This window comes from Artemia franciscana, chromosome 20 (genome assembly GCF_032884065.1).
Source record: "Artemia franciscana chromosome 20, ASM3288406v1, whole genome shotgun sequence".
In the NCBI taxonomy this organism is placed as follows: domain Eukaryota; kingdom Metazoa; phylum Arthropoda; class Branchiopoda; order Anostraca; family Artemiidae; genus Artemia; species Artemia franciscana.
The window spans coordinates 18,533,249-18,550,932 of record NC_088882.1 but is presented as its reverse complement, the minus strand read 5'-3'; the positions used below and the strand labels follow the sequence as shown (position 1 = coordinate 18,550,932).

The window sequence follows — 17,684 nt, the reverse complement described above, 5'->3', positions numbered from 1 at the left end:
ACTTGCCCCAGAAACAAGACCATGAGTTATTGCGCAGCCTATACATTTTATTTTCCCATATCAAACAGTTCGTGGTAACGAACTGTAAGTAAGGAGCGACCCGGCTCAATAGTATCGAAACTCTAAAAAACGGATTTTCATACCAAGAGTTACATCAAAATAATCAAAAGTATGAGCCTGAGAAAATTTGCCTTATTTTAGAAAATAGGGGAAAATATCCCATAAAATTCATAGAATCTTAACGAATATCACATCACCAGATTCAGCGTGTCAGAAAACCCTACTGTAGTAGTTTCAAGCTCCTATATACAAAAATGTGGAATTTTGTATTTTTTGCCAGAGGACAGATCACAGATGCGGGTTTATTTTTTTATTATTTTTTTTCTCCAGAGGTGATCGTATCGACCTAGGCAACCTAGGTGATCGTGATCCTAGAATGTTGTGAGAGGGCTCATTCTAACAGAAATTAAAAGTTTTAGTGCCCCTTTTATGTGACTAGAAAAATTGGAGGGCACCTAGGCCCCCTCCCACGTACATTTCTCCCCCCAAAGTCACCGGATCAAAATTCTGAGACAACCATTCTAATCAACTTAGTCCAAAACCTAATAACTATGTCTTTTGGGACAACTTACCCTCCCCTCCAGTCCCCGGGGGAGGGGCTGCAAGTTAAAAACTTTGACCATTGTTTACATATAGTAATGATTGGAGAAAGGGGATTGCACGGGCGGATCTTTCCTTGGAGGAATTTATCATGGGGGAAGAGAATTTCTATGAAGAAGGCGCAGGATTTTCTAGCAAAATTTAAAAAAAAACAATGACAAAATAGATAAAAAAAAATTTCACCTGGAAGTAAAAACTTTGACCATTGTTTACATATAGTAATGGTTGGAGAAAGGGGATTACACGGGAGGATCTTTCCTTGGAGGAATTTATTATGGGAGAAGAGAATTTCCATGAAGGGGGCGCAGGATTTCTGGCAAAAAAAAAAAAAAAAAACAATGACAAAATAGATAAAAAAAATATCACCTGGAAGTAATGAGTAGCATTAGAACCTAAAACAGACACAAAATATTACATATATGAGGGGATTCGTCTCAGCCACAATATATTGCTCTTTACGCTGAAGTATTTTTAGTAATTTAAACTATTTATTCTACGGCCTTGTGATTCAAGCGTCATTCTTAGAGATTTGGGATAAAATTTAAGCTATAGTGTAAAGAGTGAGGTATTGACGAGGGAGCAAACCTCCTCATATTCTTTATAAAAATACACAAATATAGAAGTTCGTTACGTAAATTAATTTGTAAGGTAGGTATATTTATTACTGACAAAACCGTTCGTAAAAAAAATCTAGTTGCATTTTCAAGTAACCAAAATTTGGAGGGCAACTAAACCTCCTCCCCAACCCATTTTTGTTATCAAATCAACCTATCAAAACTATGAGAAAGACATTTAGCAAAATAAAATTAATATGCAAATTTTGTTTTAACTATTCATGTTCAGTGAGCCAAAATCGAAACATTTATTAATTTAAAAATGTTCCGAAATTAAATTTGAAAAAAGTATTTTTTTTAGCTGCAAATAAGGAGCAACATTAAAACTTAAAACGAACAGAAATTATTCTGTATATGAAAGGGTTTGACCCCTCCGCAATGCCTCGGTCTTTACGCTAAAGTTTTTTTTTTAAGCAGAGTTGTGACAAAGAGTCAAACTTTAGCGTAAAGAGCGGGGCGTTTTGATGGGGAAAATCCCTTTTATATGTGGAATAATTTCTGCTCGTTTTTAGTGTTAATGTCACTCCTTATTTGCAGTTTAAAACAAACTATTATTTATTTATTTAATATGAGAATAAAAATCAATGTGTCAGTGCACCCTCTATCTATTTTCCACGAATTGACCGTTGTCTTTCTACTTGACTTCTTCTAGCCAATGATTTGTGATGCCTTGCACCATTATACAGGCTAGTACTCTTTGTACATTAAAACATTTTCATAACTAATTATTTTTTTTAAAGATACTTTGGTAATGCCCAAATGGGATGCTTGACAAACGTAATATTGCTTCCTCTTGAAGATTGACTCGAATTAATACAGGACACAATAATCCGAACATAGCAAAAATGTCAGATACAAGAACCGAGGGTAGAAACTAGATACGATGTCAAAGAAGTATCCAAGGAAATCAAAGCATTATGTTGGAGTTCTTAGGAAGCACTTTTTGAGGAAACCAAAGTGTTATCTCGGAACCCTACGTAAATGGAATTCTAAAAAGGTAATTAGAATGTTGTATTTTTCTCTTATTGATCCATATTTATTACTTTGTGTCTTTGATGATAACGTCTCTATTTTTTAACCCTGTGACAACGTATTTATTTTTCCAAATATAGCCCTCTTTCAGCGTATCCCCAAGATTTACGAATGCAATAGCTATGGGTTTAATTCAACGCATCCTGCGTTGAATTTTTCTGAATTATAAACATTTCATTTGTGTTAAAGAATACTGGTAGGAATTATAAAGTAGGATGGAAGAATCTAATATTTTTAGATAAAATATGCTAGTTTTGGTCAATGTCTGAAAATTTTAAATACAGTAGATCACACAATTTTAAAATAAATTTTTATTTTCAAATAAATATTTATAATTTACCAAAAAAAGTCGTTGAGGTCAAATATAATGCTAATTAAAAGAAATTTATAAATTATTGTTCAGAATAATGTACTTAACCATTTACAAAAATAATAAAAAACATATTTTTTAAGCAAAAAAAAAAACGTTCTTAAATCACGGTCAATCCAGTCAGAGGGATAAAACTGCTGCTTGTCTTACCAAATAAGGCTCTAAGAGTTTTGACCAATGATTTGTCAGTGAGACAGACAAGATAATGTCATATTTAATTACAATTTTACTATTTTTATACTTTCTTAAATTTTATAAAAAATTATTCTTGTTTTTTTCCAATTTGTCATCTCTAAGTTTTCAAAATTTTATTGGAAAAGAAATTATAGTGATAAAAATAAAACAATGATTTTCTTTTGAATTTTTGTTACTATGAATACCAGATCTAAATTATGTTTGAGGCATTTAGAAGGACCTTTATTCTTTGTAAGATTTTTGATTTGACCAATATTCTAGAGGCTTATTAATTGATTTTGGAGTAAGTTTATGCTTGTGTGTTCCAGATGAGGAAATTAATATGGCAATCCAGATACAGAAACAACTGTATTTTACTATACTTACTTTTTCAAAATATTTGTCCTTTTTGTAGTAATGATTAGCGCTGTGTTGCATCAATGTAATGCTTTTTGTAAATCAAAATCTTTTAAGAATTCACTATTTTTTGCAGAGACCTTGGAGCCATTCAAATGGCAGGGTGAAAAAACGTAAGACTGCTCCCAATGTAAGCTCTGATCCATATGCTGCAGGAAACAGTAGTAAAAATATTTCATCCTTATCAACTCAGAAAGAATTCCAGATACAAAATCAAAGTTTAGATTTCAGACACGATGTCAAACAACTTTCCGATAAAAACAAAGAGTTATTTGAGGTTTTATCACCAAAGTACCGAGATTCTGAAGATAATAGACTGAAAAAAGTGATAAAAACAATTGAACAAGGGGCAGACATCAATGCACAAAGTGTAATTAATAGTGACAACAAAAATACTGCATTGCATATAGCTACTTTAAACGGCTATAAAAGCGTTGTTGAATATCTTCTAGGTTATCCTGACCTACGGACTGACATCAAAAACGACAAAGGTGAAACTGCTTTTGATCTTTTAGAAAAAAAAATGAAAAACAAAAAATTGTGTAACAGGAATATTTATGAAGACATTAAAAAGATACTAAAAGATCGTAGTGATTTTGCACAAAAATCTGCTCAAACTATAAGAGGTGAAATGGCAGACAAATATGAAGATATGGTATTCTGCATGGTAGCAAGAGCAGGACGAACAAAGTTTCGGAATAGTGAATTTAAAATTGGTAGAGAAATCAAAACAAGGGATACAAACAATCAAAAATTTGATGACGTAGTTTTTAGCTATAAGGAAAATGACCAGAGATATATTATTCCAATTCAGGTTAAACATAAAGGAGGAACGAAAAATATTAATAATATTGATTTAATTGACCCTAAGGGTGAGTTTAGTTTACAAAAATACTTCTTTTCTTACCTCGACCTTAAACAGGATATTAGAATATTTACTGACGAAAAGAGTAGCCTCGAACAAAGCCTAAGGCCTCAAACGAAGGGAATGAAAAGGGAAAATGAAGAAACTAATAAGAAAAAATATTTTGAAGGAACTGAGGTATAATATATAGTCTTGTTTACTAGTGCTAATTTCGACAAGGAACAGTTAGAAAAAGCAAACTTCACATTCAAAAAGGAAACACCTTTAGGTATTTTAGAAATTTTTGACTTGTCACCAGAAGGACCTCAAAAAAATAACAATAAAAACTATAAACAGCTAGATGCAATAAGTGATGAATTAAAAACGAGGCTATTGCAAACAATTTCTGATTTTGAAAATCAAAATAAAGACCAACATCGTTTAACAAAACTAGAACTAGAAGAGGAAATAAAAAACTTTTTAAATCAGTTAGTTTTTGTAATTAATCAGCCTAAGGCAAATTTATTAGAGTTGGAGCTTAGTGGTCTAAATCAGCAAGAAATATTTAAAGGTACTCCTTTTAATGAAATACTTGGCAATTCATTTAAACAATATCGACAAAACCTAGAAAAAGGACTACTTAAAAAAGGGGGTCGTCCTTCTGGATGGATTGATGGGGAAATAGCCGTAAGTTACTTCAAAGAATTGGAACACAACATTGAAACGTCCTTAATAGTAGCTAGCATGACTATAATGTATAACAAACAAGTTCTTTCGCATGGTTCTTTTGAAAGCTCAAATATATTAACTGAACTAGATCAATTTCTAGATGATGATAATGGACAAGTATTGTTTCTTCAAACTTCAGAACCCCTATTCAGCAGTATAAAGCTTTTGCAGTACCTTCAAATCAGAAACGACTATAGTTTAGAGAAAGATAATAGAATTTCCTTAGCCCTAGAAGAAGTATTACGAACCGATAAACATAAAGAAGCTGTAGTAAACAAATTCAATGGCTCAGTCACAAACTTATTGATAATAGAATGTGATGATCGGTCTTATAGTCAAGAAAGTCTATTTGATTTATATAATTCCTTATTGTCAAGCATAACCCAAAAAGGTTCTAAGAAAAAGATTATTTTAGTTAATCAAAAAGACAGAATTAATGCTTTAAGTGATCATTTTCGATATACAAATGCACTAAAGCATTATGAACTAAATAATGAAATTGATATGCAGGATTTTAAACCATGTGAAGACCCTTTTGAGAAAAAGCTAATACTTCTTCAAGGCAAAGGAGAAAGAACAAGTTTAAATCAGTGGTTATATCCATTTCCACGAGATATTATAGATATAAATGTATTAGCTGATCTTGTTCGAGGTAAAGATATAAATGTAGGTTCTCAACTAAAAGATTTAGGTGAAACTAAGAATTATTATATAGATCGTAGATTCCATCAAGTAGAAATAAATGCAGAAATAGAAAATGACACATCAATTCAGGATAAGCTAGTTTATACAAAGGAAAGTTTTGATCTGTTTTGTGAAACAAAACCTAATGCTAACATCCATTGGCTAAAGAGTAAGCCTGGAAAATTAATTTGGCAAAAATCACAAGGCTCTGTATCTCAATTACGTAAATATGTCAAGTCTGGAGAAAGTTGCATTGATCATTATTCAGAGTCAGAATTTTTAGATCACATTAAAGAACAAAAAGTAATAATCATTTCCGATACAGCAGGGATGGGGAAGACGACAGTTCTAACTAGCCTATCAGAGAAAATAAAAGATAAATATCCCAGTAATTGGATGATAAGAATTGATTTAATCAAGCATACTGATCAGTTGAATATACTAAATAATCAGGTTAAAAGTACCCAGTTTAATGGGGATCAAGCAATGGATTTTTTGCTCAACAGACTATAAAAGCTTGATGATGGTCTAGAGAAGAAATTATTAGAGAATAATCTTCGTTTTGGCTCTGTTGATGGAGTGCAGGTAGTAATCCTAATTGACGGTTTCGATGAAATTGCCCCAGACTATAAAGATATAGTAATTAATTTGCTTGCTGAGTTGAAAAAGACTAAGCTGGAAAGATTGCTGGTAACTACTAGGCCAAATATGAAAACGGATTTAGAAAGTGCGTTTAGTGTTCTCGCCTATGATCTAAAGCCATTTTCTGAGCATTCAGATCAATTAGATTTTTTAGTTAGATTTTGGAAACAAAAACTCAAACAAGAACAAGTTTCTAAGGTTGATGATCATCATCTTGAAATTTATGGACATGAGTTAATTACAAAATTTTCAGCATCAACTAGCAGTAAAGAAACAGAATTTATCAGCATTCCGTTGCACACTTGGATGGTAGCAAACGTTTTTTATGAGAATAAAGAGAGAAATCAAACTAAACAATGGCAAGGATGTAAAGAATTTTTAAATGCTACTAACATTCTGAATAAAAAACCAGCCCTACCAAGTCAACTTAAAATTGCAGATTTATATGAACGCTTCGTAGAAACGATATTCTACGACATACACTTTGAAAAGAGACAAGAAATAGATTTCACAAAACCAGGGAATAAAAGATTACTTGAACAAGAGTACCAAAAGTTTAAAAAACAAAAACAAGAACTAGCACTATACATATTGTTGGATAACGAAGATTTTAAAAAAGTGTCTTCTACAAATCAAAAGGAGATTAATGGTTGGATCAAAGATATTAGAAGTGGAGGTGAAAACCAAGGTATTATCGATCAAATTATAGGTGACAAACCTCATTTTACCCATGCTACTTTTGCTGAATATTTTGCCTCTTTTGCTTTCGCTGAAAAGATGATCGATGATATTAGCGGGATACAGGATATCATTAACAAAATATTACCTTATAAATCTCGTATTTTTATTAACAGCATAATTAAGCAAATAGAAATTACAAAAAGAAGAGAAATTCTTGCTTTGCTGAATGGAAAACCACTAATAAATTTTGCTACTCAAGATGGTTTTTTAAACGTTGTTGAAGCTTTATTAACTTCAAGCCATGGTGAGTGGCCGCAGCCTGACAAGGAAGGGAAAACACCTTTACATTATGCTGTTCAATATAATCAAAGCAATATTGTGGGGTATTTATTAACCTATCATAATGATATCTTAGAAGAGCATATTCTAGAGCATGGAACCTTCAAAAAAGAGGAATATAAATCGTCAAAATTAGTTCATTTTGTAAATAAAAAGGATATTCATGGTAAAACTGCTCTCTATTATGCTATCGAAAACAATGGACTAGAAATTGCTTGTGATTTATTACTAAAAGGTGCGGATAGTACAAACTTCAGCGTAAAACCATTAGTGTCATATGTTATTGAACAAGTTCGTGGAGCCTATGCTGCCCAGGATCACAAGCTAAGATCGATAGAAGAAAAATTGTTATTACAAGACCCAAGTCCAACCGCTGAACTCAGTTTACATTATCAACTACCAAGGCTACTTTCTTATTTTTTTCGGAATGGGCGCCTTGAAGTGATTAAAGCTATCCTAAATGCCATAGAGAATCCAAAGAAGAAAAAATATTTGCTCAATCAAGCGGATAACAGACAAACACCCTTAGATCGTGTGAACCTAAATGGAGAACTAAGCGATGATGATAGACTGAAGATTACAAAATATTTAGTCGATAACGGAGGTATAAAGACCAATTTTCGGGTTGGCGTTGTGAAAGAAAGAGCATGTCATTACACAAAAATTCTAGCGGCTGCTGCAAGAGATGGTCATATAAAAACTTTTCAACATTTTGAAAGTGAAGACAAAGATAATCTTAACAACCATTTATATATGGCATGTCATTTCAATAATTTTAATATCATACAGTATATTTATGATAGCTATACAGAGACTACTGCATTACATGAAGATGGCAATACTGCATTACATTTTGCAATTGATTCTGGAGCTAGCCTAAAAATTATTAAGTATTTAATTGACAGAGGAGAAAATGTTAACGCTAGAAATAAGTGGGATGAATCACCTTTATTCATGGCGATATTTAAAAAACGTAGATTGAATATAATAAAATATTTGATTAGCCATGGAGCTGATGTTAATATGGAAAGTAATTCAGGTAAGACACCTTTATTTTATGCTTTGTTGACTATAAATGATGAAATTGAACATTCAAGGGATATTATAACACGTCAAGTAGAAGATACTATAAAATACATGATAGTACATTGCAATGCAAATATTCCTAAATCATTCAGGAATCAAGCTCAATTCTTGAAAAATCCCGATGGATTTAATTTAAGTATTTATTTAGAAAGGTCACCTCGTTTAGATTTCAAGGATACAGATAGGAGGAAATTTGTTATACGTAAGGGTGGAGATGTCAATCTTACAGATAGAAATGGAAGAACACCTTTACATTGGGCTGCCGAGTTACAACAAATCGAAATTGTAGAGCTCCTGTTGCAACATGGTGCTATGTATAATGTAATTGACTTCAGAGGAAGTTCACCGCTTGATCTCTTAACATCAAGACATCCAGATTCATTGAATGAAAAAGGAAAGAAAATTGATTGGTTACTGAAAACATTAGACCAACTTTTTAATAGTAAAATTTCAACTAATCGGTTATTATCATGTTCTGAAGAGTTGGAAATGAGAGACTTTGGCCCATACACAAAAGGCTATCCAGTAGATAATCCAATAATATTTATGCTTAATGCGCAAGATAATCAAAAGAATTCATTGGTACACTTAGCTACTAATAGGAATGATAAACAAGCTTTGACACTTTTACTAAAAGCTAACCATGATTACTTGGCAGAAAAGCAATTTGATCTTTTTTTTAAAGACTACCAGCCTATATTCATAAATGCAGCTAACAACGAAGGTAATATGCCAATACATATTGCAGCCAGAAAAGGTAATACTGACATTGTTCACTTACTTTTAGAAAATGGAGCTATTTTTAATGCTAAGAACGAAGAAGGTTGTACTCCCAAAGAACTTTCAAATGATCATAATGTGGATCAACTATTGAAATCAGTTAACATGTTTTTGAATGTCAACGATGGAAAAAGTAAGCAAATAATGCAAGAATATATAAATAAACAGGGGGCATCGGTATACGTTAATGCTAGAGATAGTAATCATAAAACAGCTTTACATCACGCTGTTGCATCTAGTAGGATTGATATTATAAAGCTTCTCTTACAGAATAATGCAGATCCGAATGCTTTAGATGTTAATCATTATACGCCACTCCATTTTGCTGTTGAAAATAACAATATGGAAGCCGTTGAGCTTTTATTGAAACACGGTGCATATTTCAATATTAAAAACAAACAAGGAAAGTCACCGTTTGAACATATTGAGAACAAAACATTTGATTCTGTTAGCGATTCATGTTCAAATTTACTAGGCTCAATCAACGAATTATTTATTGGTATAGAGAGTGACGATCCTGAAAGTACTATCAATTATTTCAAGATCAGATGTCTACAACAAACTTATAGAATCAACATCGAAACTATTATTAATGTACGGGATGATCTTGGAAACACGCTTCTGCATTATGCAGCTGATTATGCTTACAGGGTTATCGTTAAGCTTTTGTTACAACACGGTGCTATCTTTAATAGAAAGAACAAATTTGAATATCCACCGATTAATTTTGCTTCCCGAGATATTTATGACTTACGAAATTCGATTAACGAAATATTTGACCATACTAATTGTATGTATTCAACACAAGTTGATATGAAAATAATAACAAATGCTCGTAATAATGAAGGTATGACAATTCTGCATGCAGCTGTTAAGGAGGCAAATCTTAATGCTATGATAGCATTGTTAAAGGCTGGTGCAAGCACTGATGCTGAAGATATTCATGATAATAGACCTCTTGATTATGCCCAACAAGGACACATAAAAATATCTTAGAAGCTAGTAGAGACCTGTTGCGAGAGGTGTGGAGTAATAATGTGAATAACGTGGAAAAACTGATTGCGAGGGAAGCTGTGGTTAGTTCTTCAGCTTTACTTCTAGCGGTTAAACATGGCTACTGTGAAATTGTTAAGAGCATGTTAAAAAGTTTCATAGTTAATGTAGAGCTAGAATATATTCTAAAATCCATGGATGACGATGGAAACTCTGGTTTGCATCTAGCCCTAGGGCATGGACATTATGAAATTGCTAAAATATTACTAGCTTATGCCAAAAATATCAACGATAATGGAACAACACTTAAGCAGCTTATCGAAACTGCTAACCATGCAAATAAGAAACCATTTGACTTATCAACAGATAAAAACAAATCAAAAGAAGTTACTGAAGCAATGTTTAATTAAGTTTAGCAATTAACGAGTGTTATTACTTTATTTTAAACTAGTCTCAATAATTAATTCAAGAATTGAGCACCGTAAAATCAACAGAAACATAAAGAAAATAATAATATGAACAAAAATTATAGAAATGCCTAATAAAATGTAATATTCCTGCTATAAATATATTAAGATTTATTGCCAACAGTCTGAGTAATATTTTGTTTATTAAACTGAAAAATGGATTTTTTGTAAATCTATTTGTTTTCACTAAAACGCACATAAAATTTTGGTTTTTACACGATATAAAGAGTGTCAGTTAGTGTTAGGAGTTTTGGTCATACTCATATATATATATTCTATAATATACATATATATAGTTATGTTTAGAGTTAGAATTTATGATGTTGTTAGTCTTACTTTTGTTACTTTCGCTTCTACTTTTGCTATTGCTTCTACTAACATTACTATAATAATACTGTATGTACTACTAACTACTGCAAATTCTAAGACCACGAGAAATTGTGATTGTGACTCCTTATAACCGTTACTGAAGCCAATTGTGAATGTGACAGCAAATATTTATGAATATGAAGAGATTCAACTGTGACAACTTAAAAACTAAAACCTTTTCTGACAGCGACAACTTACGACAGCAACTTCTCCTTGCTTTGAGCACTTACACCTGTGAGTACTTTTGACCATGACAGCAAGTTTATTTAATACCACTGCTTGCTGATGTGGGATTAGTACATGGAACTACGACTGCTTTTGGCTGCAAAAACTAACACCTCTGAGTTCTTATGACTGCGATAAATGAAAACTCCAACTTTTTGAGACTGCGTACTCTTGCGAGAGTGACACCATGTTACTGTGACTGTATTTGCTTAAGACTACTATTAGTTTCAATTTGATTGCAACTGCTTTCGATAGGAACTATTGGAGGCTTTAACAATTTTGGATTAGAGCTACTTGTGACGGCACCTACAAGTACTAGCAACTGCACTCCGGTGTGACTGCAGAGATGGATTTTTGAGACTGTGGCTTCTCAAGACTTACATTTGCCCTAATTCAGTTTGCTGTAATTTCTGTTCATTTTAAGCTTAACTTGGTTATCAATTTCGCTTAAGTTAACTACTATAACTAGATAAGCCTAATTTGATAAGCTTAACTATTCTAACGTAACTTATCGTATCATTAGTGTATCTTGTAACTTAACTTGAAGCATAACTTGATAAGCTTAATTTAACTATTGCAAGCTTAACTTACAACAGCAACTTCTTGTGACTGAACCTACGTAAGACAGCAAATAATTTAGACCATGAATGCCACTTTTTTTAACAGCACTGATTTTGACTGTGACTCTGACTGAGTGCTTGTGACTGCGACAATTTGCACATCTGCCTCCTTACGACTGCAATAACTTGAAACTTCGACTTTTTGAAATTGCAAATCGTTGCAGGATTGATTTCTTGTAACTGTAACTATTTTTGGAGTGTGCCTGTTATTAGTTTCAGATTTGACTGCAACAACTTACGACAGAAATAAGTGGAGACTTCAACAGCTTGCATATACAATTACTTATGACTGTAGCAGCACGTGCCAGGAACTTTAGGTAGGTGCTTCTGTATCAATTTCATTATACGAGATTATGAATTTAAAAAAACACAGTTACTTAAGTACTAATTCAGTTTGCGATTATCTCTGTTCGTATTAAGATAAATTGATTAGTTATTTAATCTCTGTTAGTTTTGGGTTTTCCTTATTCAATTTTAGTGATCTACATTAATTTTCTGCTTAAATGTACTATTTGACTTTATTTCTGCTCGTCTTAAATTTAGAATAGCTCTTAAGCTCCGATGAGTAACTTATATTACGGAAAAGTTTTTTCTATGACCTTAGTTTAGCTCGTTATTGACTGGTACAATTTTTATATATTATTAAAGAATTAGTTATAAGCAAGTTTTTGTAATTCTATCAAGAATCTTTGGCTTGATACTTAAATTTCAGCGAGAACCAGGAAAATTTTTTTAAATAATTTTATCAGTGTAGGATCAGTATTGTGTGATTAATTTATGACTATGTCTTCTAAGGCTTTTGTTTATTGAATTTATATGTTATTGTATTTATACAAGTTTAATTTATGTAGCAAATATTGTGCTTAATATCTAGTGGAATGAAACTATACATAAGAATTTAATATTCGACTATTATTTACTTATTATTTATCATTCAAATATTGAGGAATTTTATTCAGACAAAGAGATTGAAAATGTCTTTCAACTTTAGACTTGTATTGGGTATATTGATATCTGAGAACAATCATCCTACAAACCTAAGGGTGGACATATAAGGGTGGACATATACGAATACACCATGCCCATCAAGAGCCCAAGAATATTACAGTTTAATTTCGTTTTGTAATCCAGAGATATCGTTAATTATATTTTTTGGTTGATAAGAGGAGTATATGTCAATATTTTTATTTCTTTGTTGAAGAATTTCGCTGTCTATATCGTGGATACTTTGTTTTAGGATTGGGATAAGGGTATTTTTCTTATGATGTCTTATTGGCTGTGTCTTGAAAATATATCTTATTGACAAGAGTTTGGATGTATTGGTACTTTATATAATTTTCTGATGAAAGGATTTAAATTGTCTGTAAACTTTCGACTTTTATAGGATCAAATCAATTTTGACCACCATAGTCTTACGATTTGAAGTATAAACACAAAAAATCAACCATTCCCCTCAACATGATTTTTAACATGCAATTTAACTTCTAGTAATTCTGTGATACAAGAGAATAACTTTGTGTGAAGTTATAACCTTGAATAGCATTGAAAACAATTCACATTGTAAGAATTGAAAAGCTAACAATGGGAAGACAATAACAGAAACAATCAAAAATAAATGTATTAAAATAACAGGAAAGGTAGGTTTTAAACTAATAAATCCTATTAAAAAAAGGGTCAATGTAAACCTAGATAACTTCGAAGACCACACTGCCTATCCATGATGAAAGTGTAACAGTTCAAAATAGGAATGTAACCTTTTAATCAACAGTGAACACACATAAAAATGTTTTAACTGGATATTTCCAACACATATACAGTGTTCATCATCAGCATTATAATTATCAGCATTAATCAAACAGTTCGTGGTAGCGAACTGTAGTAAGGAGCGACCTGGCTCAATAGCAACCGAAACTATAAAAATGGAATTTTGATACGAATAGCTACATCAAAAGAATCGCATTTTAATGCTGATTTTAAATATATAAGTTTCATCAACCGTAGTCTTGCCCATGAAAAGTTACGACCCTGAGAGAATTTGCCTTGTTCAAGGAGGCACACTCGTGCCTCTATAAAGAGGCGACACACGACAATGTTAAGCGATCTTCGGTTCCAGTGGTCGCAGACGGATGGGGAGGGGTGCATTCCGTAGCCCGAGCTCCAACTAAGAAACCTGCAAAATTTCATCCCCCTCCAACTTTTTCTTCATGGGGAAAATCTGGCCGAAAGTTTCGACCTGTCAACCCAAGCCCCCCTTTAACGTTGTCCGAAATTCACAAGTTAAGGTCCCCTAAGGCCCAGGAGCTTATCCGCGAAATTTCAGCTTGATCCGATAACTCCTTCCCTGTTTTCCAGAAACCACGCATAGCCACTTAAAATTCATTTACTTTTTTTTCCTAGACGCCTACAGGTCACATCCGACATCGGATCTGGGTGTACGAAGACTCATTCGATGCGGAATTCTCCGAGTAAGTGCCCATAAAAGTTTCGTAGGAAAATCTTAACCCCCTGAAAGTTTCGACCCTCCAACCCCCCCCCCCCCCCACCCCTTTTAACGTTGTCCGATCGGGCTGAAATTCACAAGTTGAGGTCCCCTACGGCCCAGGAGCTTATCCGCGAAATTTCAGCTTGATCCAATAACTCCTTCCCTGTTTTCCAGAAACCACCCATTAGCTATTGAATTAACGGATTTCTCTCCATAAGAGCCCATGTTAATTTGAAATTTTTAAAAGCTATTGAGAAGTTATATTTACACACATGCAAGTTATTAGCTCAGTTGGTAGAGTGTGAGACTTTTAATCCTCGGGTCAAGGGTTCAAGTCACTTACGGGCGGTTTTTTTTCACAACATCAAAAAAATTTTGATAACACCTGGACAGCTTATCATTTGAGAGATAACAGAATATTAGCTTCTTATGAGCAAAAGAAACATTTCGGTCATTCTATCTATTTTTTTTTCTATTTTATACAATGATTTAAAAGCGGGGGGGGGGTTCCTCTCCTAATTCCTGTACGAGGAGTACAGGAATTATTAAATTACATCCACCATGGATTGTAGAAAAACGTACAGAATTAATATGAAAAAAAATTAAACCTGTACAAAAGAGTCTTTAAAAGCGGGGGGTTTGCCTCTCCTAATAGTCTTCTTATAGTCCTAATAGTCTAATAGTCCCATGTTAATTTTTGAAATTCTTAAAAGTTACGAATATCAACATTAAAGTACATCAAAATAATCAGCTCGGCACGGCGAGAATGACTGCAAGCATCATAAAAATCCAGCTCCATTCCAGAAAAATTTTGATAACACCTGGACAGCTTATCATTTGAGAGATAACAGAATATTAGCTTCTTATGAGCAAAAGAAACATTTCGGTCATTCTATCTATTTTTTTTCTATTTTATACAATGATTTAAAAACGAGGGGGGGGGGCAGCCACCCAAGTTCCTCTCCTAATTCCTGTACGAGGAGTACAGGAATTATTAAATTACATCCACCATGGATTGTAGAAAAACGTACAGAAATAATATGAAAAAAACTTCGTTTTCTTAAAGAGTTAAAGAGGCTGCGTCCCAAAGTCGAACCTTAAAACGTACAGGAATTAGAAGAGGCAGTTGGGGGGCTGCCGCCCCCCAAACCCCCAGCTTTTAAAGACTCTTTTGTACAGGTTTTTTGTTTTTTTGCTAACCCCCAGCTCTTGGCTTCGGAAAGGCCCTCTTTTAATTAACAAAAAATTGAAATGAATGAATAATGGAATAACTTCGAAAAATGTTAAACACAAGAGGACAGGAGAACCATTGCGCCGAAACTAGTAATTAGTAACAATGAAGTCCCCCCCAAAAAAAACCTGTACAAAAGAGTCTTTAAAAGCTGGGGGTTTGGGGGGTGGCAGCCCCCCAACTGCCTCTTCTAATTCCTGTACGTTTTAAGGTTCGACTTTGGGACGCAGCCTCTTTAACTCTTTAAGAAAACGAAGTTTTTTTCATATTATTTAGAAAATAGGGGGAAACACTTCCTAAAAATCATAAAATCTTAACGAAAATCACACCATCAGATTCAGCGTATCAAAGAACCTTATTGTAGAATTTTCAAGCTCCTATCTACAAAAATGTGGAATTTTGTATTTTTGATAGAACCGACATGAAATCTTCAGGTTTGGAATTTTGCTTTAAGGACGATGAAATAGATTTATGATGTTGTAGTAATCTCATTTTTAAATTCTGGTTAGTATGTCCCACATAAGAGCTTTCACAAGCACTTGGGATTTTAGAAACCCCACTTTGTTGCTCTAAAATTCTTTTAAGGTTTTCACTCAGCACTGGAACATATGGTAAAGAACAAAAAACATCTTTCGTTTCTGTTTTTTCCAGAATATTGTTAGAAAATTCTAGAAACTTTTTCCTTCTTTTTGAAAATGTCTGGTCAATTAACCAGCCTGAATAATGGTTACTTATTAAACTCTCCTGTAACAACAAGAATTCCTCCTCGATGAATTTGGAGAACAAATTCTAAAAAAGCAGTCAGTTAAGGATATGATTAAACCAATTTTTACTTGGCGAGCATGACCAGAGAAGAACGACAAAAATCTATTAATGTTAGTAGGTTTTCTGCAAATTTTAAAATCCAGACTATTTTCATTTTCTAAAAGAAGAACATCCAGAAATGGATGTTTCTTATCCTCTTCTAATTCTATTATAAATTTTAAAACACCTTCCCAAAAATTAAGATGTTCTAAAAAACCTTTTAATTCCTCCTCCCCATAATTCTATACTGAATTTATGTCATCCATGTATCTCCCCCAAAATTTGTGTTTTAGAAATATGAATCTAACGCTAATGTTTCAATATTTCCTACAAAACAATTTGCTAAAAGACTTTAAGAGGGCTCCCATGGGTAAACCATTTACTTGTTAAAAAAACCCGCTCTGAATTAAAAAAATAAAAGAACGTATTGCACAACCTAACTAAATTCATAATTACACCGACTTCCAGAACTGTTTCACCACTAATTATGTCCAAACTTCTTAATATCTTTCTTTCAAGAAGAATGTCTGCGGCTTTTACATCAATACTCATATATATTGACACTATGTCGAAACTTGAGATTATAGAATTTGAAGAAATTTTCACTTCTTTTAGTTTTTTTTTACAAGTTTTGACGAATTTTCAATGTAATCCTACAGTTAAAAGCCTTTCAAAGTTTGCTTTAAAACCAGAAATCCCTAACAATTCTATTAAAGACATAAAGGTTCCTAATAATTTAAGAAGGAGTGAATCTATTATTATTATCATAAAAGCAGACAAGGGTAACACTTTAGTGGTAATTAAATAAAAAAAAAATAAGCTTTCTAAACTGAAAGTAAGAAGCGACATTGAAACTTAAAACTAACAGAAATCACTTCGTATATGAAAGGGGCTGCTTCCTCATCAACACCCCGCTCTTTACGCTAAAGTTTGACTCTTTCTCTCAACTCTTCTTTTTAAAACAGTAAAAAAACTTTAGCGTAAAGAGCGGGGCGTAGGTGAGGAAGCAGCCCCTTTCATATACGAAGTAATTTCTGTTTGTTTTAAGTTTTAATATCGTTTTCACGTTAAAGGGGGTCGGGGGAGGGGGTTACGTGGGAGGATCTTTCCATGGAGGAATTTATCATGAGGGAAGAAAATTTCCATGAAGGGGCTGAAGGATTTTCTAGCATTATTTTCAGGTGGAAGTAAGGAGCACCATTAGAAACTAAAACGAACAGAAATTATTACGTATATAAGGGACTTTGTCTCCTCCACAATACCTTACTCTTTACGCTAAAGTATTTTTTTAGCAATTTCAAACTATTTGTTCTATGGCTTTTGTGCTTCAGGGGTCATTCTTAAAGAATTGGGACCACATTGAAGCTTTAGTGTAAAGAGCGAGGCATTAACGAGGGTGAGAACCCCCTCATACACGTAATAAAAATATACAAATGTAGAA

At 33.0% G+C, this 17,684-nt stretch overlaps 2 protein-coding genes across 2 annotated transcripts; both read left to right on the top strand.

The window, feature by feature from the left end:
* The first annotated feature begins 1,766 nt into the window (after positions 1 to 1,766).
* Positions 1,767 to 4,328, top strand: LOC136039838 (uncharacterized). Its single transcript, XM_065723756.1, has 2 exons — positions 1,767 to 2,271; positions 3,344 to 4,328. The coding sequence occupies exons 1-2, from the start codon at positions 2,158 to 2,160 to the stop codon at positions 4,313 to 4,315; spliced, it is 1,086 nt and encodes a 361-aa protein (XP_065579828.1). The 5' UTR covers positions 1,767 to 2,157; the 3' UTR covers positions 4,316 to 4,328.
* On the top strand, positions 4,319 to 13,035 carry LOC136040011 (uncharacterized; the record flags this gene model as incomplete). Its single annotated transcript, XM_065724078.1, has 2 exons — positions 4,319 to 6,007; positions 6,041 to 13,035. Coding segments are annotated over 2 exons (5,697 nt in total), but the record flags the coding sequence as incomplete, so codon positions are not given.
* Positions 13,036 to 17,684: the final 4,649 nt, after the last annotated feature.

What these genes read in the sequence shown, in the direction of transcription:
- LOC136039838 (XM_065723756.1), top strand. Translation starts at nt 2,158, where the DNA reads ATGTCAAAGAAGTATCCAAGGAAATCAAAGCATTATGTTGGAGTTCTT. An exon ending in GTAAATGGAATTCTAAAAAG is followed by an intron (nt 2,272 to 3,343) that starts GTAATTAGAATG and finishes TATTTTTTGCAG; the next exon opens with AGACCTTGGAGCCATTCAAA.